We start from the raw sequence: 26,379 nt of genomic DNA, 5'->3' as shown, positions 1-26,379 counted from the left end.
CCATTCCTTGGAGCCTTCATGTCCTTTTCCATAAAAAGAACGGTGTTAACCACAGGCATGGAGCCATGGAAAGCACTGGATTTGGAAAATGAGGGTCTGGTTTCAAATCATACCTCCCTCACTTGCTCCCTATGTGAGCCTAGGGAAGACATTTAACCTCCCTGGGGCTCAGTTTCTTCATCTGTAAAATGAAGGGAGGTGGGGACAGTTGCACTGAATGGTCCCTAAGGATGCCTCTGTCACTATATTCATGAGATAGACCTTTGGCAAATGAGTTTACCTTCTTGGGACTTGGTTTCCTCATCTGTAAGATTGAGAGTGAGATGTGACAAGGAGACTAGATGTCTGAGGTCCTTTCCAATTCTCCATCTACTATGTAGACCTTGAGCATGTTATTTTTATCTCCTTGAGACTCAGTTTCTTTTTCTGCAAAATGCAGGGATTAGACTAGGCAGACCACCTTCTGGATGAGATCTAGAATCTGTATTATTCCGTAAATGGCCCTGAGAACCTCACTGATCAGATAATCCCCCAATACCATGTTAATAGGCTTTCTTTTAGGGGAGAAACAGAATGAGTAAGATGTGTTTATTTTAAAAGATTCAAGTGATAATGCACCTAGAGGAAACACAGATTATGGAAATTAACTGATTGTTGTTGGGTTCTGGTATTTTTTTCCATATCTGCTATGGTTGGACAATGAGTAAATGGGATGTCTTAAAAAAAGTGATGTTAGTTGATACATAGCTTTAAGATTTGCCAAACACTTTACCTACATTATTTCATTTGATTTTCACAACAAGGGGGTGGTGTGGGGCAGCTAGGTGGCTGAGTAGACAGAAAGCCAGGTCTGGAATCAAGAGAACCTGGGTTCAAATCTGGCCTCAGGCACTTTCTAGCTGTGTAACCCTGGGCCCATCACTGCCTAGCCCTTCCTGCTAATCTGTTTTAGAATGGATACTTACTATTGATTCTAGGACAGAAGATAAGATTTTTTCAAAAACAGGAATGGTAGTGCTATGGAGTGAGATAGAGACTAGGATCTATATATAATATTATCCCCATTTTACAGATGATGAAGATGAATAGCAAATGCTTGAGGCTGGATTTGAATGCAGGTCTTTCTGACTTTCTGACTCAGAAGTGTGTTGTTTTTTTTTTCTTCCTGTTATCCCCCAGGGCTGAAAAATGTAAAGAGCTATACAAGCTCCAAGGATTGGCAGCTAGGTGGCCAGTGATTAGAGCCCTGGGACTGGAGTTGAGGAAACCTTAGTCCAAGGGTAGACTCAGATACTTACTAACTGTCTGACCCTGGCAAGTCACTTAATTTTGGACTGCCTCAGTTTCTCATCTGTAAAATGGGGATAAGAAGAGCACCAACCTCCCCAGGCTGTTGTGAGAATGAAATGAGATAATATTTGTAAAGTGCTTACACAGTGCCTGTATGGCAGTGATGGCAAACCTCTTAGAGACCATGTGCCATGCCCCACCCCTGACCAAGAGCCCCCCACCCCTTGTCTTGCCTTACCCAAGACAGAGGAGGGAGAAAAGGAGTGGGGTGGCCCGAGCCCTTCACTCAGGGGAGACATGGTGGAAAGGGGGAGGGGAACAGCTCCACTGGAGTCCTTCTGCCTTTCTAGTAACTAACTCTGCCAGGGATAGCACCCAAGCCCCCAGAGAGGTCTCTGCATGCTACCTTTGGCATACATGCCATAGGCTCACCATCATGGCTGTATCATCTCATTTATATAGTGTACCGCAGTAATAGTGGTTGTGGGGGTTGCTACAGGAGTAATGCCTTTTGTGTGATCATGTCAGAGGTAGGATTTGGATTCCAGAGCAGGGCTTCTTACATTTTGGGGTATTTTGTGGCAAAGGCCCCTTGAGCAGTCTGGGGAAGCCATTGGGACTCTTTTCAGAGTGATGGGTTGCCTGCATCCATAATGAAAAGAAAAAAGAGAAATTTCAGCTGAGGATTAGTGAAAATGAAGATGTGATTTTCCCCCCCTTAGACTCAGCCCTAGATCCCTTGGGCACTGGTGATTCCAGGTGGACCCTCCTCTTGAGTCAGCTCTCTCTCTCTACTAGCCAGCCTGCTCCTCCGCCTCCCTCTCCTTTGGAGAGTTACCATGTTGTCATGCAAAGGACTTTGGCCAAATCCTAGTCCCCAGAGAGAAGAGATTCATCTGGGCTCTCCAGTGGGCAGGGGGGCAATCTGAGCCTGCAGGGACCCTTGGAGCTTGCAGCATAGTCTACCCAGGACCATGAATCAGTATTCCCTGTCCCTTCCCCCAGGCCCAACTGGTCCCACTTCCTCTATCATTGACTCCAACTGGCTCCCACTAGTGCCAACTAACCCCCACATGGCTGAAGGATTTACAGAAACAGCCACAGCGTCCAGCAAATGGCCCCAAGAGGAGCTGAGTCAGCATGATCCCATGCAGCCTGGGCTGAGGGTGGCTGCTTGCCCTGCTAACCTTTCATGCCAGGCTTCCAGAGTGTGTGGAAAGAGAGCAAAAGGCTCCTCCATGGACTAGTCTGGGCCAAGCTGAGTCTGAGGTCTCAAGGGGAATTTTAGAGTATGACTCAAGTGAACCTTGATCCTCTGAATATTCGAGAGAAAGAAAAGTCAGAGCTAAAGTGGGCACCAGATCTCCCAGGATTATTACCAGCGTCCTGTTCAGAACTCTCTAAAGGGTTCATAATGTAGAAGTGCTCCTATTATATATGTACATATAAAACACATCTTTAATAGTACAAATATAAGTATATATCAGTCATTCAAAAACATTCACTAAGCACCTAGGTGCCAATATCTACAAATGTGTATCTATGTATGTGTACATATAGACACATGTGAAATCCATGTAAAAGTCCACGTAGAAATATCTATAGTATACATACAAGTACATTTATATGTCTATATAAAAGTAAATACACAATACACATATCAATTCTAAGTATATGTCAAATTAATCAATAAACACTTATTAAGCACCTACTGTGTGCCAGCCAATGTGCCAGGGATGCAAATAACAAAGAATGAAACAACCCCTCTAAATGGAGATTTAAAAAATCCATATTGTTTGCCACTATGAGGTCTGTATCCTAAAGAGATTTTTTTTCTAAAAAAAAGAAAAGAATCAATTTGTACCAAAATATTTTTAGCAATGCTTTTTGTGTGTTGACAAGGTCCATTGATTGGGGAATGGCTGAACATGTCGTATATGGTGGGGATGGAATACTATTGTACAGTAAGGAATGATAAGCAGGATGATTTCGGAAAGAATCTGGATGAACTTACATGAACTGAGGCAAAATAGAGTGAGCAGAACCAGGATACCATTGTGCACAGTAACAGCAATATTGTTCACTGAACAAATGTGAATGATCTAGTTATTCTCAGCAATACAGTGATCCAATACAATCCCAAAAGGCTGATGAAAAATGCCATCTCCCTCCACAGAAAGAATAGGTATTTCATTTCTTTCTTCTTTCTCTTCCTCCTCCTTATTCTCCTTCTCTTCCTCCTCCATCTTCTCTTCCATCTTTCTTTTTCTTCTTCTTCTTCTTCTTCTTCTTCTTCTTCTTCTTCTTCTTCTTCTTCTTCTTCTTCTTCTTCTTCTTCTTCTTCTTCTTCTTCTTCTTCTTCTTCTTCTTCTTCTTCTTCTTCTTCTTCTTCTTCTTCTTCTTCTTCTTCTTCTTCTTCTTCTTCTCCTTCTCCTTCTCCTTCTCCTTCTCCTCCTCCTCCTCCTCCTCCTCCTCCTCCTCCTCCTCCTCCTCCTCCTCCTCTTCTTCTTCTCCTCTTCTGCCTCCTCCTCCTCCTCCTTCTTCTCCTTTTCCTCCTCCTCCTCTTCTGCCTCCTCTTCTTCTTCTCCTCTTCTGCCTCCTCCTCCTCCCTCTTCCTCTTCCTCTTCCTCTTCCTCTTCCTCTTCCTCTTCCTCTTCTTCTTCTTCTTCTTCTTCTTCTTCTTCTTCTTCTTCTTCTTCTTCTTCTTCTTCTTCTTCTTCTTCTTCTTCTTCTTCTTCTTCTTCTTCTTCTTCTTCTTCGTTACAAGGGAATCACTTTAAAAGACTGATATATATTAATTTAAGGTCGCCCAGGAATCAGCTATGTAATTCCTAAATGAAAAACTCAAGTCAGCCATCAGCCTTTTTTGGAGTTTAATTACAATAGGAGCAAGAAAGGAATTAGAGATATATATAGAGAGAGAAAGGGGAGAGAAGGGAATAGGGCTTAAATACCCCTTCTGTTTAGGCTGGGCCAAAAGGTCCAAGCCCTTAGATAGCTGGGGCAAAGAAAAGAGATCAGTCCCTATTACTCACGTGTCCAAAATGGAGAAACAGTCTCAGAGGCCCCCACCTTCAGCTTCCTTCAGAGCAAGCTTCCTCAGAGCCCAGGAACCACACCGACCAAAAACTCCACCCCCTCCAGTCTCCAGACCCTCCTATCTTTAAGGACACCATCCAAGTTGCCTCCCCTCAGTCCTCACATCTACCAATCACTCTTCATCAATTTCCCTGTCAATGGAGGCTCTCACTTAACCCAGGACCGCCCAGAGGTTTCTGGCTTTTGCACATGTCTGTTGAAGGTCATATTTTCAAATGATTAAATCTATACTCCTTTGCTACAGCCCTTTCTAAATCCTGTTAACTTGAGTATGGTAGAGATGGGAATAATTAAATTTTGATCTAGGCTGCAGCCCTTACTCAATCCTATTAGGACTGAATAGGGTGGAGTATCTCCATTGTATCAATTCTAAAATCAATCAAGACTCAAAGAAATTCCTGTTCTATGCTTAAGCATAGGTCAAAGTCCTTTCCATTGTTCAGCAAAGGGTTTCTGTCCTAAAGTAATCTTAAGAAGGGAAGAGAAGGAATCTCCCATGCCAATGGGGTTCCCATTCCAATAGACTATCAGTAAGAAATTTTCCAAGTATGAAATATCCCAATGGTGAAATTACCAACATTTATAAGTCTAAGGAAATTTGAGGTTTACAATCCCCCCTGATGATCATTGGGAGACTAGTCTCCCCATTGATCATTTAACATAATCATTTTGTAGTTCTAAATTCACTTCTAACTAAAGATATACACAATATTCAATTTTCTAAGAGAAATTAGAATAGTGAGAGAGGAAATAGAAAAGAAAAGAAAGCAAAACCAATGTTTGCTAGGCGCATTGACAGAAAGCCAAATTAGGGGCAGTCCCTTTTGGCATAAATGTTACAATAAATGTTCAATCAAAAGTTCAGTCCAATCAATCACATCCAAAGTTCATTCTTGATCTTCTTGATGAAGTGTAGGTTTTCGGCATCTTTCTGCAACAGTTCATTCTCTGGATATAAAAGTTTCAAGCTTCTTTCTTGAAGATCTTTTCTCAAACAAAATCAAAGTCTTTGAATTTTTTATAACAGTAAAATCTTAAACAAAAGTCTTGGATTTTTATAAAAATATAATCTCAAACAAAAAAAATTCAAAAATTCTTAGATTTTAAATTAAAATACAATCCCCCCTGAAGTAAGTATTTAAAAAAAATATCAAGTTTAGCTCAGAATGCAATGTTCAGTTATGGGGGTGTATGTGTCAATTATCAAAAGAATAGAAAAATAATCAAAAACATAAGAAAAATTCAAAATAGGCCTTGTATAGGTCCAGTTTAAAGTAATTTCTATCCCACAAGTATGTAGGACAGAATACAGTAATATTTCACTTAGCCATTTGTAGCCAAGACTACAGGAAGTTGCCATAATATAAGAAGGAAAGAATTAGAATTCTATTTTGATGGGGAAATGTCATTCCCTTGTCTGATTTTTTTCCTTCAGAGATATAGGGAGCCAGCATGATAGTCAAGCTTTGTACTTGTTTGAGTACTTCAAAAGGAGTGTAGATACAAGGAAGTCCTACGACTTAAACATAAGTTAAGCGTCGCAACCTTGAGTCTCACTTTAATATTTCATGTGTGCTCTATTGGCACTATTCAGGTTTAGTCTGTGCTCCTTGTTTTTATCCCTTTTCCTGGAATCAGACACAAACATTAATCACAGTCCTATAATATTTTATCAATAAATGGCAGGTTCCCATAGTTTAAAGCTTTTAGGCATATATTGATATTATAGCAAGAGTATATATATTAACTTGTATTACTGCAGGGAAAAAAATATTAATATTAATTATGTGTACCTTCAGTACAAAACATGAGAAAAAATAAAATATTCTGATAAAAAATAAAAGAAAAGAAATAAGAAAAAATAAGAAAAAAAATCAGTAATTCAATATATTCTTGAAAAAAAACATCCATTTGTCTATGGATTATTATCTCCAATTCATATGATAAGATAGAGTCACAATTCATATGATAGGATAGAGTCAATCAGTCTCAGCAGAAGATGCTTTCTTCACATGTGAGCAGTGAATCCAAGAGTCTCTTTCTCCAATCTTTATAGATGTTGGAGTAGTTAATAATATTTGGAATGGTCCTTCCCAGGAAGGTTCAGTTGCTCCAGTTCGCTTGAAATTCTTGATATAAACTTTATCTCCTGGGTTCAGGTCATGCAGAGAAAAGTCTAATGGTCCAGCTTGTACTGCAGCTCCGGATTCATGAAGTTCACGTAGTTTGTGCTGTAACTCCTGTATATAGGAAGCAATAGTAATATCTCCCCCTAATAGCGATGTATAAGCTGGGGAGAAAGGCTTAGCCTGTATAGGCGGATGTCCAAAAAGCATCTCAAATGGTGAAATATGTAAGTCTCCTCTAGGCCTGCTTCTAAGATAAAATAGGGCCAGAGGGAGAATTTCAGGCCATTTTAAATGGGTCTCAGTGAATAATTTGCCAATCATAGTCTTAAATTCTTTATTCATCCTCTCCACTTGGCCTGAGCTCTGGGGGTGATATGGAACATGGAATTTTGGAGTTATCCCCAAGCAAGAATATATTTGATTTAAGACAGAATCGGTAAAACGACTCCCTCTATCGGAGTCAATACGTGCTGGTAGGCCAAAACGAGGAATAATTTCTTTTAAAAGTATCTTTGCAACAAAATCTGCTGTGGCTCGGGTTGTAGGAAATGCTTCCGGCCATCTGGTTAGTTGATCTACAATTACTAGACAAAATTTATAACGTCCAGCTTTTGGCATTGTAATGAAATCTATCTGTAGATGTTCAAAAGGTGTGTAAGCCAGAGGACGTCCCCCAAAGGCTTTTCCACGATATGCATGTTGGTTATATGCCTGGCAAATAGGACAGGCTGAACATACTTTACAGGCTACAGTAGTTATACCAGGGGCTATCCATACTCTCTTGACAGAGTCCACGATGCCCTGGGTGCCAAAATGACCATTTTTATGAATAGATTGGCAAATTTGGTTATAGAAACTTCTAGGGAGCAGGGGTTTTCCTTCAGATGACACCCATACTCCATTAATTTGTTTTGCTTTAAATTTTTGTTTCCATTTTCCACTTCCTTTTCATTATAGGAAAGTGATAAATTTAAATTATCTGTGGTTGTTGATGTTAAAATTAATCCAGGTCCTTCTATGGCTGCTAGTTTTGCAGCGGCATCTGCTCGGTCATTTCCTCTAGAGACAGGGTCAGAGCCACCTGTATGGGCAGAGCAATGAACTACAGCTAGGGCTTTAGGCAGTTTGAGAGCAGAAAGAACTTCATTAATAATTTCTGCATTAGCTATGGATTTTCCAGCTGAGGTTAAAAATCCTCTTTGGAGCCATAGCATCCCGACTGAGTGACAAATGCCGAAAGCATATCTAGAATCTGTATAAATTGTTGCCTTTTTATCCTTGGCAATTATACAAGCTTGTTTTAGAGCTATGAGTTCTGCTCCTTGAGCGCTAATGTTAGAAGGTAGTGAAGCTGACCATTCAGTGGCAAATTCTGAGACTACAGCAGCTCCAGTGTAACGTATGCCATCCCTCATAAAAGAGGAACCATCGGTAAATAAAATCAGATCTGCATTGTCTAAGGGAGTGTCCAAGAGATTATCTCGAGGCTTTTCTGCCATGGACACTAATGTTTCACAGTTATGTAGTGGTTCTCCTGAAGTAGGTAAATCTGGAAGCAAGGTGGCAGGGTTAAGAGTTGAACAGCGTTTCAAGGTAATATTTTCACTATTTAATAAGGTTATTTCATACCTTGTAATTCTCTGATCCGAGAATGCCTGTGTTCTATGTTTTACCAATAATGCTTCAATCTCATGTGGGCACATTATTGTTAATGGACATCCCAATACTAAATCAATGGTTTTTGTTACTAGTAAGGCTGTAGCAGCTACTCCTCTAAGGCATGGTGGTGCTCCTGCTGCTACTGGGTGTAGTTGGGCAGAATAATAAGCAATTGGGCGCTGAGAAGGTCCCAAAGTCTGAGTTAACACACCAGAGGCTACTCCTCTTCGCTCATGCACATATAAAGTAAATGGCTTGTTGTAATCTGGGATGCCTAGAGCAGGGGCAGACATGATAGCCTTTTTCAGATCTGTTAGAGCTGACAAGTGTTCAGGCTCTAATTTGAGGGGTTCAGGAACCGAATCCTTTGTTAATGCTATAAGGGGTTTAGTGATTTCCCCATAGCAAGGAATCCATTGTCTACAAAACCCTGTTGCTCCTAAAATTGCTCTCAGCTGTTTCTTAGTGGTAGGAGCACTCAATTTTTGAATGTTCTCAATTCGTTTTGGAGAAATATAACGAGCACCCACAGTCAAGATGAATCCCAAATATTCTACTTTTTGGAGACACCATTGAACTTTATCCTTAGAGATTTTATGTCCTCTTTTGTGCAATTCCAAAAGAAGGTGTTTGCTATCTTCTTGACATGTTTCTGCATCTGTTGAAGCCAAGAGTAGATCATCTACATATTTGATTAATTTGCTATTTTTAAATGTTATATTGTCTGTGTCTTGGCTCAAAATTTGCTCAAATAAGCTCGGACTTTCGACATAACCCTGTGGCAGCCGACACCAGGTATATTGTGAGCCCTTCCAGGTGAAAGCAAAAATATGCCTGGAGTTTTCATGTATTGGTATGGAAAAGAAAGCTGAACACAAGTCTACTACTGTAAAGTATGTAGCTGTGCTAGGAATAGATGAAATAATAGTATGTATGTTAGAAACTACGGAGTGTCTCTTTATAACATGATTATTCACTGCCCTTAGATCCTGTACGAATCTATAGATGTGCTTGCCATCGGGTCCTTTTTTTGGTTTTTTAATTGGCAGGATGGGCGTGTTGTATTCAGATTTGCAAGGGATTATTATTCCCTGTTCTATTAATGAGTTAATAACTGGTGTAATACCCTCAATTGCCTCCTTTGAGAGGGGATACTGAGGGATAGAAGGAGGTGGGCTAGATTTAGTTTTTATCTGCACAGGAACAGCAGATTTAAGTAAGCCTACATCAGAAGAAGATGTGGCCCAAAGAGACTCCGGTATATCTTTAGGTATTTCAAAAATGGAAGGTTCTTTTGCCTCCTGGTTTTCAGAGAGAAGTACAGGGAGTAATTTTAAAGATTCCTCTGGTACTTCTAATGATAATGAGCCATCTGGGGAGCAGGTTATTGTGGCTCTGAGTTTGCATAGAAGGTCCCTCCCCAGCAAATTTAAAGGGGAGTCAGGCATCAAAAGGAAGGAGTGTTGTACCTCTAGGGGTCCTACAGACACCATTCTAGGAGGAAGTCTTTTAACTCTTTGGGTTATTCCTGATACTCCCATTATATATATCTCTGAGCCAATAGAATAACATTGTAAATCAGGTGTTCTCTTTAATACAGACCAGGAAGCTCCGGTGTCTAATAGACAATCATAATAAGTGTTACCCACTTTTAAGGTAACATGGGGTTCATTAGTATGGGGAGGGCAGTGGATAGGGACAACGGGTAGTAGGACATCAGGGTCTGGGAAATCAAAGGTTGTATCCTCTGATTCCTGTGCCCCAGCCCCCCCCGGGCACCATCATTGTGTTTGGGATATTCCTTGGGCACCCCCCTGAAGGGCACCTCTCTGAGGGTCATTAGTACCTCGAGTAATTTTTGGATGAGCGCCATTTCTCATATGTTGTTGAGTATTATCATTAAAATTTTCTTCAATTTGAGCATTGTCATTAAGTTCCCAATTCCTATTTCTATAATTCTGGTTTCTAAAGTTCTTATTTCTATATTCATTATAGTTATTTCCATAGTCATTATTATAATTTCTAAAATTCTGGTTTCTATAACCATTATCATAATTTCTATAGTTATTATTTCTAAAACCATTATTAAACTGTGTATTCCTTCCAAACATCTTAAGAAAGGTTCTACATTCCATCATTTTGTGGCCCTTCTTCTCACAGAAGTGGCAAGTAATGGATTGATAATTGGATTTCTGGAGAGGGGCAATTGTCGTTGGTTCATTATCATGCCCACTTTCTAATTTAGTTATCCTATCTATTACACATCTCATTTTTTTCTTCATTTCCTCCATGTCATCATTTTTCTCTTTCTCCTTTTCTTCGTTTCCCTTAAAAACATATATAGCTGTTTTTCGCAATTCTTCAAGGTCCATATCTGACCATCTTGGGCATTGTGTTTTAAAATAATTTTTAATTACTTTGCAAGAATTGTTTACAAAGATTCTTCTAACTTGTCTTAAACTATTCTCTTTATTTAAGTCCCAATCTAAGTATCTGTCCCCAAACTCGATAATTCTGTCCATAAATCTGGAGGGTGTTTCGTTTTCCTTTTGCTTAATTTTTTCCAGTTCCATCCACTTATCTGTACTGTCCGCACATTCCTTCATGGCCGTGAGGATGGCCTCTCTACAACGGTATAGTTGTAGATAGTCCTCAGGATTATTATAGTCCCATTCGGGATCCTGAGATGGCCAATGTGCTGCATTACGCCCCCGGGTTTTGTTGACATGAGCAATTATTTTATTTTTTTCACGTTCACTTAAAAAAGCCTGTAGTAAGCTCTCAACGTCCTTGTAAGACGGATTATATTGAAAAAATATGTCTCCCATCTTTTTTGTTACTAGAAAAGGATCTTGTTCATATGTGGGGATATTTCGTGTAAATTCATTTATTTCTTGGGGAGTAAACGGTATCCTATGTCTTAAAGTCACCACATCCCCATTTCGTCCTATTTCAGGTACTTCTCTTAGAGGAAACAGGCCTCTAGTTGAATTTTGCACCTGTGGGTCAGTTTGACAAGGACAGGTTTCTCTAGGAGGACAAGATCTCCCTTGCATTGGAATTTGGTTTTCTGTAGGAGAAGGAACATGAGAAGCTGGGATTGCAGGGGAAGGGTTTTGGGGATTAAATTCAGACAAGATTTGCACTACACGAGAGAAGCAGTCTGTTAACTGGGCTATAGGGAAGGTGTTTTCCATCTCTATTTCAGGGAAGGAAATTTCCTCATTCAAAGGTTCAGAAACAGGTCTGTTTCTGGTAGAGTGGGTGTTTGCCCATTGATCCTGTAAGAAACATTTTAGATCTTCTAATTGGGCTTGCATTTTATCCTCAATTTTTCCTATTTTATCTTCCATATCTCCCATTTTATCCTCAATATTTCCTATTTTATTCTCAATATTTCCTATTTTATCCTCAAGTTTTTCTATTTTATTCTCAATTTTTTCTATTTTATCCTCAATTTTTTCTATTTTATCCTCAATATTTTCTATTTTATCCTCAATATTTTCTATTTTATCCTCATTTTTTTCTATTTTATCCTCAACATTTTCTATTTTATCCTCAATATTTTCTATTTTATCCTCATTTTGTTTTATTTTATCCTCATTTTGTTTTATTTTATCCTCATTTTGTTTTATTTTATCCTCATTTTGTTTTATTTTATCCTCAATATTTTTTATTTTTTCATCTCTAAATATAGTATTGAGGATTACAAAAATGACAGTACCTATTAATATAAAAATTTGGAGGTATCCTTCATTCCTCAATGCCCCTACTTCTTCAGCTGCCATATAATTGTCAAAGAATGTAGTACCCATTTTTATATATATATATATTTTGTAATTTCACAAAACACGTGGGGAGCAGGGCAAAGCAACAAACTTTCCACAGGGTTGTTTTTTTTTAATGCAGGAAGTTGTTCCTTAAGGGAAAGGATATTTAGAAACAGTTCTTCCAGCCAGGACTTTAGAGTCCTGTTGCTGAGATTTAAAAACAGCTGTTTTCTGTCTATCAGAGTCACACAGCTGGGAAGTATCTGAGGTCCGATTTGAACCCAGGACCTTCTGCCTCTAGGGCTGGCTCTCAATCCGCTGAGCTACCCAGCTGTCCCTTAAGATTAAAGGGAAGAAAAAGAAAAACTGCTGATTCCAATTTAACTTAAGGAGAAAAGAGAAAAAGTTTTTTATACTCACGTGTTCTAGCAGCTGTGTCTTTAAGCCAAGTTTTTTGTTAAAAAAAAAAAAGGCTAAGTGGTGAGACGGTATAGTAAAAAGGCAAGGAAAAAGTTTTATTGAGAGGATTCTTTAGACTCCCGTGTGGTTAGCCACAATGTTACAAGAGAATCACTTTAAAAGACTGATATATATTAATTTAAGGTCGCCCAGGAATCAGCTATGTAATTCCTAAATGAAAACTCAAGTCAGCCGTCAGCCTTTTTTGGAGTTTAATTACAATAGGAGTAAGAAAGGAATTAGAGATATATAGAGAGAGAGGAAGGGGAGAGAAGGGAATAGGGCTTAAATACCCCTTCTGTTTAGGCTGGGCCAAAAGGCCCAAGCCCTTAGATAGCTGGGGCAAAGAAAAAAGATCAGTCCCTATTACTCACGTGTCCAAAATGGAGAAACAGTCTCAGATCTTCTTCTTCTTCTTCTCCTTCTCCTCCTCCTCCTCCTCCTCCTCCTCCTCCTCCCCCCTCCCCCCTCCCCCCCTCCCCCTCCTCCCCCCTCCCCCTCCCCCTCCTCCTCCTCCTCCTCCTCCTCCTCCTCCTCCTCCTCCTCCTCCTCCTCCTCCTCCGACAGATAATCAGGCCTTTCATACTGGGGTCTGGTTCTGAAGGCTTCATTTTAGTAAAACTGGCCCAGTGTTTCTTGCTTCTGCTGGTCTCGCCTTTACCCAGTCCCCCCACCACCACCTCCATTCCACTTGTCTGCACACATTAGGCACTCACTGCTCAATTGAACTGAGCCAGTCACAGGAGGACGATGCCAAGGGAGGCTGTATGGAAGCATCCCTGGTGCAGACGTCCTCTACAAGGAATCCTTTAAACACAATAGAAATCCAAATGAATGCAAATAAAAAGGTGTCCAGAAAGGACAGCAGCACTAAACTGAATGTTCATGCCAGTAAGCATGAATTAAGTGTCTACTGTGTGCCAGGTTGCAAAGGCAAAAATGAAAGTGTCCCTGCCCTCCAGGAGCTAAGGTTCTACTGAGAGATAACACAGACACACACACAGGAGTCCATGAAAGCAATAAAGAAGCCTTTATTAAGCACCGACTGTGTGTGAGTCCTTCCATGGTGGAAGGCAATGGTGATATAGAAAAAAAATGAAAGTCCCTGGCCTCAGGAAGCTTCCATTCTATCAGGGAAGACTATACATAGGTGGAGAAATGCATGAAAAACTGGTTAATCAAGGCGCATTCATTAAGCACCTACAGCATACAGGGAGGGGGGATGGGCAGAGAATGAATCGGTAAACACCTGAGCATAATGTATGCACAGTATCCATATCTCATGTACATATAAGAAGAATAAAACATTTTATTAGCCTCTTGAGTAAGGGTTAGGTCCTGAGGAGAAAAAGATGTCTCTGCCTTTGAGGATTTATGTTCATTTGGATTCGGATGGCAACATGGACACACATAAGTACAGACAAATTATAAAGTTTATATGAAATAATTGAAGGGGAAGATCAGAAAAAGTCTTGTGTTGGGGTGAGAGCAGAGCCTTGAGGGAAGCTAGGGATCCTAAGCAGCATGAAGAGCAACCTGTGTGCTCAAAGTCCTGGAGGGGGGAGATGAGAGCTTCTTGCATGGTCCTTTCTTTTTTAAAAAAATTTTTTTTAAACCCTCACCTTCCGTCTTGGAGTCAATACTGTGTATTGGCTCCAAGGCAGAAGAGTGGTAAGGGCTAGGCAATGGGGGTCAAGTGACTTGCCCAGGGTCACACAGCTGGGAAGTGTGTGAGGCCAGATTTGAACCTAGGACCTCCCATCTCTAGGCCTGGCTCTCCATCCACTGGGCCACCCAGCTGCCCCCTGCACGTTCCTTTCTTGCCCAAATCCAGAGATACTTCACTGAAAAAGACCACTTAAATGGGCAGCCCATCGCTGCATTAAGCTCTCATCTCCCCTCTCTGGGCCTTAGCTAGCTTTGGGGGCAGGTTCTGGTCACAGATGATCATGGAGGTTTTGTGAGCCTCATCCGGGTGGACCATGGCCGGCTGCCCACGTGATGCCCAGGGAGCCCTGCAGGTCCTCCCGATCTCTCCTCTCTTCCCGGGGCCACAAGATTCCATCCTCAAAGGAGAACGTGTGGAGATCCCAGCAGAGAATATGGGGCCACCCCTCCCCCCTTTTACTTAATAAAGAAACGAATTCTCTAGAGGAGCCACAAAGAAAAGTGAACCCCTGCCTGCAGAGGTTGCAGCCCCGGGGAGGGGAAGGAAGGATACCTCCTGGTCACAAGTTACTACCAAATATATAAGCAGCCACACTGAGATTGAAGGAGGAAGAGTGCTGGGGGGGGGGGGGGGGGGGGGAGGAAGGGGAGGGACGAATGGGGGCCCAGAGGGGACATTTCTGGTGATCTTTGAAGGGGGCATCCTCAACATCAGGGGGACAGCCCAGGCTTGCAAAGGCGTGGTGGCGGGAGATGGAGTGTCTGCTTGGGACCAGAAGGCATGCCGAAGGAGGTCCCTGAGGCTCCCGATCACCTTCGTGCTCTGCTTTCTCCTCAGGCCAGTCAGTGGTGTGAAGACGGCATTTACCTTCTAGCTTCCCAAGCCCTGGACAAGTGTCAGACCCAGGAGGGAGCCGAGACCGCCCTGGGGGACATCGAGAAGTTCCTGAGCACTGCCAAGGAGCAGCAGCTGCTCAGCCCCCAGGAATTCTACAGCCAGTTCCACGTGGTTCTCACCCCGGAGATCAAGGTAGTGCCTCGGGACCTCCGCCGGAAGAGGGGGCGGGGCGGCGCAATGCAGCGCCATTGGCACAGGGCGGGACACTCACTGAGCGCCAGGCCAGGCCACGCGGGTGGGGGTGCTTCTTCCGGGGGAGGACTGCCTGGAAGCGGCGGCATGGACCAGGCCCTCTATTCCTGCCTCACTTCTCTGGTACTTAGCTGAACCCAGGGGTCTCAAAGGTGGTTTTTTCGGCGTCCAAGTCTATGGTTCTCTGTGACCCATGAACTCTGGCTGAGCCTTCCGGGCTCTCCTGGACCCTGAGTAGCTGACGTGACTTTGCTGCCCTCCACCCTCTTCTTCCTTGGACTCTCTGTGTGATGCTCCCAAAGAAGCTCTTAAACAGGGGGTTAGGAAGGCATGGACCATGAAGTGGTCAGAGGGGAGTGGTGAGGGCCTGCTCAGTCTGGGTCTCTTCCACTTAGCATCCTCCTTCCTTCCTTCCTTCCTTCCTTCCTTCCTTCCTTCCTTCCTTCCTTCCTTCCTTCCTTCCTTCCTTCCTTCCTCCCTCCCTCCCTCCCTCCCTCCCTCCCTCCCTCTTTTCTCCTTTTCTCTCATTTCCTTCTTTCCCTTTTCTCAGTCTGGATCTTTATTTTTACTTAGTATCTTTGCTTTCTTCCTTATTCCTGCTCCCCCCCCACCTTTTTTGTCCTTTCTTTATCATCTCACTCTCTGTGTGTCTCTCCCCTCTCTCCATCTCTCTCTCTGTCTCTCTCTGTCTGTCTGTCTCTCTCTGTCTGTCTCTCCCTCTCTCCCTCCCTCTCTCTCTCTTTCTCTGTCTCTGTCTCTGTCTGTCTCTCTCTCTCTCTCTCTCTCTCTCTCTCTCTCTCTCTCTCTCTCTCTCCATCTCTGTCTCTGTCTCTCTCTCTGTCTCTGTCTCTCTCTCTGTCTCTCTGTCTCTGTCTGTCTCTGTCTGTCTGTCTCTCTCTCTGTCTCTCCCTCCCTCCCTCTCTCTCTCTTTCTCTGTCTCTCTCTGTCTCTCTCTCTCTCTGTCTCTGTCTCTGTCTCTGTCTGTCTGTCTGTCTGTCTGTCTGTCTGTCTGTCTGTCTGTCTCTCTCTCTCTCTCTCTCTCTCTGTCTCTGTCTCTCTGTCTGTCTGTCTCTGTGTCTTTGTCTGTCTGTCTGTCTGTCTGTCTCTCTCTCCCTCTCCCTCTCTCCCCCTTTCCTTGCCCCCTCTCTCATTTACTCAAGTGGTCTGGCACAAACAGTAATCACAAAGCAAATCCCCCATTGTCAAAGGGAGCTCTTCCCCTACAAATACAAATCTCCCAGAGTAGGGAAGAGAGGAAGAGTGGACACAAAATGAGGGCAATTTTCTTCTGAACGAATCTGCACGGTAGGATTTGAGTAATAATAATAATAATGATCATAGCTAACACTTATATAGCTCTTCCTATGTGCAGACACTGTGCTAAGAGCTTTACAATTATTATCCCATTTAATCCTTACAACCATAACCATCCTGGGAGGTGGGGGCTCTTATCCCTGTTTTATGGATGAGGAAACTGAGACAGACAGCTTTAGTAATGTGCCCAGGGCCGCACAGTCTGAGGTTGGATTTGAACCTAGGTCTTCCTGCCTCTAAGCCCAATGTTCTATTCCCCGAGTCACTGACTGTCCCAGACTGTGGAAGGCATCAAGGAAGTGGGTAGAAAATCTGGTCCTGGCGTGATGCCAGGTTTCCATCAGAGAAGCGAGACCCCTGCCAGGGTGTTTCTGGGACCTTTCTTTGCTGTTCTGCTGCCCTGGAGCAGGGAGAGGGACAGTCTGTGGCTGTGGCTGCCCCTGGAAGCCGAGGAGCCAGGAAGGAGGACACTGTTGTCCTCCTCTAGACTTCTCATCTGGGAGCAAAGTGTCATGAGCCCGCCTTGGTGCCACACAGTTCCATACCTTTAGGGGCCGCTTAGAACTTAGTTTCTACTTTTCACCTTGTTCTTCTCAAACCCTCACCTGAGAATCCAGACTCAGGGTTGGTTCTGGGCAATGGGGGTTCAGTGACTTGTACAAGGTCACACAGTGAGGAAGTGTCTGAGGCCATATTTGATCCCAGGACCTCCTGCCCCAGGCCTGGCTCTATCCACTGAACCATCTAATGGCCCCTTCTTCTTCCCTCTTGATATGGCCATCACAAGGCCCATGAGCCAGGTGGAGGCCCTCAAGGGACAGTGTCTCCTCCTGTCCCTTGTTCCTCATGAAAGTCATTATCTCAGCCCAGCCAGGAGGTCCCGGAGCTTCAGCAGCCAAAGCTCCTTTGTCCACAAGCCTTTATTGGGCTCTTCCTGGGGCCTGGGCAATCTAGGGGGAAGGCAGAGACCCCACTCTAATGGGAGGGGCTCATGGAAAGACCACATGTAAGCATGAAAGTGGAGGCACCTGGACAGGGGAAGGGCCTGGGACAGGCATCCTGGAGGAAGTGGCGTCTGACCTGGGCTCCGGAGGAAGGGGGAGCATTCCAGGGATGGGGCACAACCAGGGCTAGATTTGAGGGTTGCTGGACCACCATCAAACGAAGGCTGATAACAGAGGGGACAAGGGAGATGGGCAAAGCTACCCGGCATTATCTCATTTCGGGATCCTAAAAGCATCTCCCTCCCTGTGTTGTGAGAACCGATGATCCCCTATTCGTAATGCTCTCAGCAAGCGCCTGACACTTAGTAGGCGCTTAACAAGTGCTAAAGTTTAACAGTGCTTATTCCCTCCTCTTCTCTATTTGGTATTTTTGTACTGAACTCGAAGCCAGGGAGTCCCTGGTTCTAAATTCTGACTCTGGCACTTACTAGCTAGAAGGGTAGGGGCAAGTTATGGAACCTGGATGTGCCTCAGTTTACCTATCTGTAAAATATGTAGACTAATATCAGTAGTAGCTATTTTACAGAGTAGTTCTGAGATTCAAATACGATAATATATGTAAGATGCTTTGCAAACTTCAGAGCACTCTATAATTATTAGTTCTTATGCCATGATGCTGATTACTTTATTGTGTAATTCCATTGTCTCCAAATTTCATCTCTCTAGCCACAAAGAGAACATTTTAGTTCTCCATTTTAGCATGAACAGTCACTTGAATCACTAACAATGACTTGAAAATAAGGCGATTGTGGCAGGGGGGGGATTAGCAAGGGCATTTTTCTAATCGACATGCCTGTCAAGAAATATCAGACATCCTGAAGCCCTGTCTTGGTATCGAGCCCCTGGGAGAGAAAAGAGAAAGCCCTCTGCGCTGGAGGGAGACCCCCAGCAAAATGCCTGGGAGCATCCCAAAGCCCCCAGGTTTTCTGGGTCCAGAATCTGCCTTCCAGGTAGGGTTGCTCCGACAGCTCACAGCGTGCTATTGTGACAGCATCAAGCAGAGGTCGGCGACGGTCCCCAGCATTCAGGACGGTGACAGCTGACCCCTGTTTGCCATGTGTTTCTGTTCTTGCAGGAAAATGTGGACAAAGTCATTCAGAAACTGGAAGATGTGCAGGAAATGTTTGACAGGAGACAAGTGAGCCTGAAGAAGCTGGCAGCCAAGCAGACACGTCCTGTGCAGCCCGTGGCCCCCCATCCAGAGTCATCCCCGAAACGGGCCTCCCCCAAAGCCAGCCGGCCGCCCACCCTCGGTAAGGGCAGACGAGCGGCTCCAGAGGCTGCCTCAGGTGGCTGCCGTTCTTGTTTGTGTTAAGAAGGACTCGGAGGCACACATACAGCGAGCTGCCCTGTAGCTCAGCCGCTGACCACTAGCCCAAAGCTTTTCTGGGGGCCCCAGCCAGCCAGACCTTCCGCCTCTCTGGTGGGAATTGGGAGTGCCCCCTCTGCCCAAGTCCATAATGAAAGCCTCTAGTTTCAACAGAGCGTCAGGGCCCTGGGAATGAAGGGCATCCTGGCCCTGGAAGGGGTTCCAAAGACTGTAAGTAGGTATTTGGTGCTTCCTGTTACAGAACTCTGTGCTGGGGCACAGAGACACAACCGATATGTGCCCAGATGGCAGGGGAAGAGGAGGGAGGGGGCACTGGCACACCTCAGGGGCATGAGGAAAGGCAACCCTGGGAAGAGGGCGGCCGAGCTCTGCTTCGAAGTAAGCTGCAGAGCCTGAGCAGGGATGGCGAGGATGGAGTCATGGTGATCTGGGCTCGAATCCAGACACAGACCTGATGAGCTGTGTGGCCCTGGGCACATCCCTCTCTGCCTCTGTCTACCTCAGATCCCTCAACTGTACAACAGGGAGAGTAATAGCACCTTCCTTCTAGAGCCATTGTGAAGATAAAACGAGATGATATATATTTTTTTCAATGAATTTTTTTTTTTCAGTTATAGTTAGAAACTATTTTTGATGACTGTTTTCTGGTATTTTGTGATTCAGATTCCCCTCCTCCCTGATGTGGTAAATAGTCTGACAGAGGTTCTACCAGTGCTTTCATGCAATACATATTTACAGATTTCCCATGTTGTGACTGAAGACAGAGCACACAAACAATAAAAAACTTGGAGGAATGGGAAAGATGGCGAGCTTTGATGGGCAGGCAGGTCCCAACAGCTCCTTTGGTGATGGATGGTGCTTTTTTGTTTGTTTGTTTGTTTGTTTGTTTTAACCAGGAATCCCTTGCTTTGCAGACAGTAGTTTAGCCCATAGTTTCATAGTTGATCATCATCCAGTATTTCCGTTCTGATATCTGCAGCGCTCCTGGTTCTGCTCACTTCACTTTGCATCTGTTGAGATAATATTTGTGAAGCACTTAGCCCAGATTGGCTTAGCCCATGGAAGGCTACACATTTGAGGAATGTGTATCCCTTCTCTCTTTCTCTCTTCCCTTTCCAGACCAAGAAGCAGAGCTGGGAATAGGAATAGCTGGGCAGGAATGTCGAGGGCTTGATGGGGACCGTCGTGAAAGAAAGCTGGGATGGCAGATGAATATTAGAATGTAGAGAGCCAATGGGAGAAAGCTTGTATTTTGTCCTAGAAATAATAGGATGCTGCTATTTGTTTTTTCAAGTGAGAAATGACAGTCAAACCTGTGCCTAAGGAGAATTATTTCTGTGATTTTGTTGAGGATGGTTTGGAAAGAGGAGACGCCGCAGGCAGGGAGACCAACCAGAAAGCTATTCCAATGGTTTGAGCAACTGGTTCTGAGGGTCCGTGTGTGTTTTGAGAAGAGGGTGGATATGAGGAATGTTGATCGGACAAGTTGGTAACATGGAATATGGAGGATGAGGAAGAAGAAGAGGGAAGTGCTAAAGAGAGCTCTGAAGTTGCAAGCCTGGAGAACTAGGAGACAATAAAGATGTTTGATGGGGAGGGGTTTAGCTGGGAAGATGTTAAGTTCCATTTTGAATATGTTGAATTTGAAATGACAATGGTAGAGACATCCACGTAGCAGTTGTTCACACAGGACTGGAAATAGTGAAAGACAAATGTTTTCATTTTGGAGTTGTGTATGGAGATTTGAACTGAACTGATTTGGGCTGATAACAAGAAAAAAAGTAAAAAGGGACAGGATAGAATTCAGGGGACACAAAGAGGCAGGAGATGAATGATGGTTCAGTGATGGAGACTGAGAAGGAACAGTGAGACTTCAGACACAATTTTCTCTGCTTCCTCTAATGTTCAGTAATGCTATAAAAATTCTCACATTGACTGCTATTAAGGCACCAGCAGTCAAGAACCAGGCTAGTCATGGGGTGAGGGAGAGAACCTGCTAGTGATGACCCCCATCACCATGTTCTAGCCCGGGATGCATCCTATCTAATCCTGACCCTTCTGCCAGGACCCTGGATTTCTTGTGTAAATAAGAACGGTGAGAGGAGACTTCCTGTGGTTGTCCACAAAAAACTTTGGACTTCATTTCCCAAAAGTATTTATTGTTTGATCTAATTATTCTCAGCTGCTTATTGCCTCAGTGGAGGAGGAATGTTATACATACAGAATTTCTTCTTTCTAGGAGTAGGCACCTAGGACAGCCTGCCAGTACCTTACCAGGTATAAGACATGGAGAGAGAAGAAAATCTGTAAGCCAGCACATAAATGAAGCAAGGCCACAGGCTTAATGTCAGAATAACTGGGCCAACAAATAATTGGATAGATCCGAGAGCAGCTTTAGGAGATCTGCGTTAAGACTGGCGGCCTTGAGTTCAAATATGACCTCAGATACTATGTCACCCTGTGTTATGTAAGCAAGCCCCTTAATCTCTGTTTACCCCAATCTCTTCATCTTTAAAATTGAGAAAATAATGGCATCTACCTGACAGAGTCCTTGTGTTTGGACTGGTAGGAGAATCAGGAGAGAAGACCCAGGAGGAGGGCAGCTAATTCAATGGCATAACAAGATTAAGGCTGGAAAATATCTCAGTAGGCTGGAATTATGAGCCCAAATTAACAAGATTAAATAAAATATAAATGTCCTTCCTACATGAGATCTAGCTGGAGGGCCCCCCCCACCCCCCACCAGTGGCTAGTGTCCTGCCAGTCATCTCACTTTGTCTTTTTCAGGAGATGGATACATGCTTCATCATTGGTCCTCTGAAACTATAATTGGTCACTGAGTTGATCTTAAATCTATCAGAGGTGTTTATCTTTACAGGGTGGTTGTCATTATATATATTGTGGTGGTTCTGTTCAGTTCAGTGTTATCAGTTCATACAAGTGTCAGTTTGTATCAGGGTTTTTTCCCCTTGAAACCATCCCCTTTGTTATTTCTTAGGGTATAATAATGTTCTATTACATCTATATAATTTAATTCATTCTGCCATCCTCCAACTGATGAGTGCCCACTTTATTTCTAGTTATTTGTCATCCTTTACCTCAATTTTATTCCATTCTTTAGTGATGAAGTGAGTGAGACCAAAAATATTTCCTTCTTTTCCCTCATTACTTCATAATGTGTCTGAAATAGTACAGGGGTTACCTCTTTAAAATCTAGTTTAAAGCCTGCCTTCTCCAGGGAGCCTTCTCTGATAAACTCCACTCCATTTCAGACAGGGTACAGGACTCGAGCCCAGACAGCATGTCAAGATTTCAGTCTTCATCCCCGTCACTCAAATTGCTGCTTTGTAGTGGTGGTGATGTAGGTGTGTCAGCTATAGGAAGAGGCATCCACCAGGGCAGGTTATTCCACAGGCTAGGCTGTCACTTCAAATTCCTTGGGGACCATCATGTCATCATTTTCTGCTTGTCTTATAGTAAATGACTGTAATGTCCTGAGGTTTTTCTAAAAGGCCTCAAAACCAGCCATTAGCTCACTTAGACTACCCTTGAATTTATAGAGTGTGGACGGATAGGCCTAAAGAAAACTGCTAGGGCAACGAGCTTTCAAGTCTCCTAAGCTCAACATTCATCCTGGATCCACAGGGCAAGAGTAACCTGGGGCTCAACCAGGACTCAGGAAGTACTGACTGGAGCTTTTTTTAGGTCTCAGTATTACTAGCTGGGCTACTCATGTTGGTTGACCTTCTACTTTCTGGTGACAATGGTGCAAAAGTTAAAAAACCCTTTGGTAACTTTGGTGGATCTGTGCTTGATCTCTCTGTGATATATAGCATGAAATAGAGCATTATATAGGGTCAACTGTCCTCAGCTTGGTATGTGACATGCTTTCATATTTCATTTTATTGTCCCAAACTCTAGTTTCATCTAGGGGCATGTTTATATATTTTCTGATGAACATAATTTGAACATCTCTTCCAGCCCCATCATTATATATTATAATTGTTAATAGGCAAATAGTTAATCAACTGGAGAAATATCCTTTCATCATTACTCAGATCTCTTTATATTAAATCTCTTGATCTCCTAGTTATTGAAAGTAAAGTTTATTAATATTGAAATTACTAACAAAACACAGAGATATTTATGTACAACTTCTTTTTGTGAAAAATATTTCTGCCAGAGTCATCCCAAACCCTCACTATGATGGCGACTTATTCTCAATTCTGAGAACATAAGTTTCAATCAGTATACCACATTCTTTCTCTTTGCCAAGATAAGTCCATCTTCCTTCTCCATCTTTATCTCTGCCTTCTCTAGATTCCTGTCAGGACAGGAAAACAGTTTCTTCAGCTTTTTTCTCTCCAGCGAATACTTTAAAAAAAAAAAGTTTATTTAATTAATTAATTTAGAATATTTTTCCGTGGTTATATGATTCATGTTCTTTCCCTCCCCTCTTCCCACCCCTTCCAATAGCCAACAAGCAATTCCACTGGGTTTTATATGTGTCATTGATCAAGACCTATTTCCGTTTGTACTAGGGTGACCATATCCCCATCGACCCATGTGTTCAGGCAGCTGTTTTTCTTCTGTGTTTCAACTCCCACAGTTCTTTCTCTGGATGTGGATAGCATTTCTTCTGATAAGTTCCTCTGGATTGTCCTGGGTCATTGCATTGCTGCTAGTAGAGAAGTCCATTGCATTTGATTATGCCACAGTGTATCCGTCTCTGTGTATAAGGTTCTCCTTGTTCTACTCCTTTCACTCTGCATCCATTCCTGGAGGTTGTTCCAGTTCACATTCCTTTGAGCACAATAGTATTCCATCACCAGCAGATGCCACAGTGTGTTCAGACATTTCCCAATTGAAGGGCATCCCCTCATTTTCCAATTTTTGGCCACCACAAAGAGTCCAGTGAATACTCTTAACAGTCCCGCCAAACTGACAGTTAAAAACAGCCATTTTCATAATGTTTCATTTGACTCTTAAATTTACAGAAACAATACCTCCAGCCTCAATAGAAGAGGCTTTTGAAAAAATGTTAGAATGATACATGTATAATCCAGTGGAATTGTTTGTCAGCCCCGGGAGGAGAGAGGGAAGAGGGGAGGGAAAGAACATGAATCTTATAACCATGGGAAAATATTCTTAATTAATTAATTAAAGAAAAAGATGTTAGATAGATACTGGATGGTTGGAGGGAGGGGAGGGAAGGAAGGAGGATCTAACAGATAGATAGACAATTGGATGGATGGATGAATGGATAGATGATAGAGATATACAGACTGGTGTCACAAAGGTGAATGGGGAAATACATAGAGGTATAAACAGGCTGCCACATTTCCATTGATAATCTGCTATAAGCAACATGAAGGAAATCAGTGAAAATATGTATAATCAGAAAAATATGGTCAAGTAGAAATGATACAAAGTAAAGTGATTAGGAAGAAGAGAACAGTATATATATTATATATGCTATATTCATAAAGATCAAACAGGATGTTGTTTCAGTACTCCAGGAAAGCTGATGAAGTCATCAGTCCTGTGATGCCCTTTATGCCTACAAATCATATACCCAATGGCCAAATCTATCTAAGTATTTTTTTGTCTTCCCAGCTCCCAGTAGGAGAATATCTGAAGTTCCCTGTCCTCCCAAGACAGTGAATGAAGCAGAATTGTTAAAAAAGAAAAGCATCAAGAAACCCAAAGGTGGGATTAAGGTAAGGCCACCTTTTTGTTTCTGAGACACAAACTTTGGTGGGAAGGAAGACGGTACCAACAGCATCATCCATCGATTAAAAACTGGTTACAGAACACTTCCTAGACAATTTTCTTCATCATCCTCCATTGCAGGCACTATACTCAGCCAGTCACATACCTCAAGATCTTTTTGTAAAAATACCAAATGAGATCCAGCCACAAAATTGAAACAGTGCAAGGAGAAATGCTCTTGATGGGGCATCCATGGACCTTGGTTCTAGCCCCAGTTCTGTCATATTGGGCAAATCATTTAATCCTTCTGTAAAATAAAGAGATTTTGCCAGATGGGCACTAAGGTCACTGATACTCTATTGTTTCTGTGTTTTACAAAAAGGTTTGGTTATGCATGCCACCACTGGAGGGATGGATTGTCTTTCCTCTTTCTAGTTCCTTTTTGCCTTGACTGTTTAATCTGACTCCCTGTTTAATTCAATGGGACTATTGCTGTATCTTCCATTCCTTGCTCAGCCAGTTTGGGTATGAATTATTCATTGGATGACAATGATGGGGGTGCTTCCACTTCTCCCTAGGGGCTGTAGACTTCCCAGAACTAGACTTCCTTTCCCTTTTCATAAATGAGGGAGAACCCTTCCGGCAAGTATCACACGTTAGAGCATGAGCGTAACCTGAGATATGTATACAAAGGTTTTTGGAACTGAGCAACACCCAGAAGACAGAGTCATGCCATGGAGTCGCTAAGTATCCCCAGAAGGCTTGTTGTATGTTTTGGAACCACATCACACAAGCAGTATGGAGTAGTGTTTAGAGATCTTGATGTTGGCATCAGGATGCTGAAATTTCACCCTAGACAAATTGTTAGTTGTGTGTCTATGGGTAAGTCACTTAAGTTCCCTAAGTTTCCCCGAGTTTTCTCGTTTTATTTTAAAACCCTTACCTTCCAGTCTTGGGAGTCAATACTGTGTATTGGCTCCAAGGCAGAAGAGTGGTAAGGGCTAGGCAATGGGGGTTAAGTGACTTGCCCAGGGTCACACAGCTGGGAAGTGTCTGAGGCCAGATTGGAGCCTAGGACCTCCTGTCTCTAGGCCTGGTTCTCAATCCACTGAGCTACCCAGCTGCCCCTGTTTCCTCATCTTTAAAATTGAGTCTGGAAAATCTGAACTGAAATACAGCCATGTGACCCGGGCACCTCATTTGCCTCAGTTTTCCTTATCTGTAAAGTGGACAGAATCACACCCGCCTTGCAGGGTTATCTTTGTAAAAAGCACTTAGTCTAGTATACAGCAGATGTTTAATACCTTTTTTTTTGTGAATTAGTCAAATAAAAAAAATGATACTGATTTTTCCAGTGGAGCTGTCACAGTACAGAAGAACACAAAATGACTAACTGTGGAACCCAGGATAACAGAGCTCTTTCTCCATCCCCTGGGTGATCATACACATGGGCTTGTTCACATGAGAAAAGATTGAAACAGTGTTCTGTAAGTCAGGTGTTTGTGGCATAGTGGCTAGTGGAGTCTGGCCCTGGTCAGCTAGCCATGCTAGGAACCAACCCTTAAGGGTCCACATCCTAGAGCCAAGAGCAGGGAGGACAGGAATGATGTCTGCAGAGCCCTGTCTCTGTCTCTAGTTCTCTGCCTCTTTTCTGTTTCCCTGTGTCTCACTCTCTCTATTTCTTCTCTTCTCATTGTCTCTCTGTTTCTCCATCTCATCTCTCTCCTCTCTGCCTGTCTTTATCTGTCCTCTGTCCTCTCTGTCTCTCTCTCTCCTTTTTGTCTCTTTCTCCATCTTATTTCTCTCCTCTCTGCCTTATTTCTCTGTCTTCTTTCTTTATCTCTATCTCATCTCT

General features: G+C 43.0%; 1 protein-coding gene across 1 annotated transcript in view; it reads left to right on the top strand.

The window, feature by feature from the left end:
• Positions 1–26,379, top strand: part of MCF2L2 (MCF.2 cell line derived transforming sequence-like 2) — a 306,817-nt gene that overhangs the window by 83,307 nt on the left and 197,131 nt on the right. Inside the window, exons 12-14 of the mRNA XM_056808456.1 lie at positions 14,913–15,104; positions 18,558–18,735; positions 24,429–24,532. Of these exons, the coding sequence (XP_056664434.1) occupies positions 14,913–15,104; positions 18,558–18,735; positions 24,429–24,532 (474 nt within the window). The remainder of the gene's footprint in view (positions 1–14,912; positions 15,105–18,557; positions 18,736–24,428; positions 24,533–26,379) is intronic.

Source organism: Monodelphis domestica, chromosome 8 (genome assembly GCF_027887165.1).
Source record: "Monodelphis domestica isolate mMonDom1 chromosome 8, mMonDom1.pri, whole genome shotgun sequence".
NCBI lineage: Eukaryota > Metazoa > Chordata > Mammalia > Didelphimorphia > Didelphidae > Monodelphis > Monodelphis domestica.
This window is presented reverse-complemented; position numbering and strand designations above follow the sequence as displayed.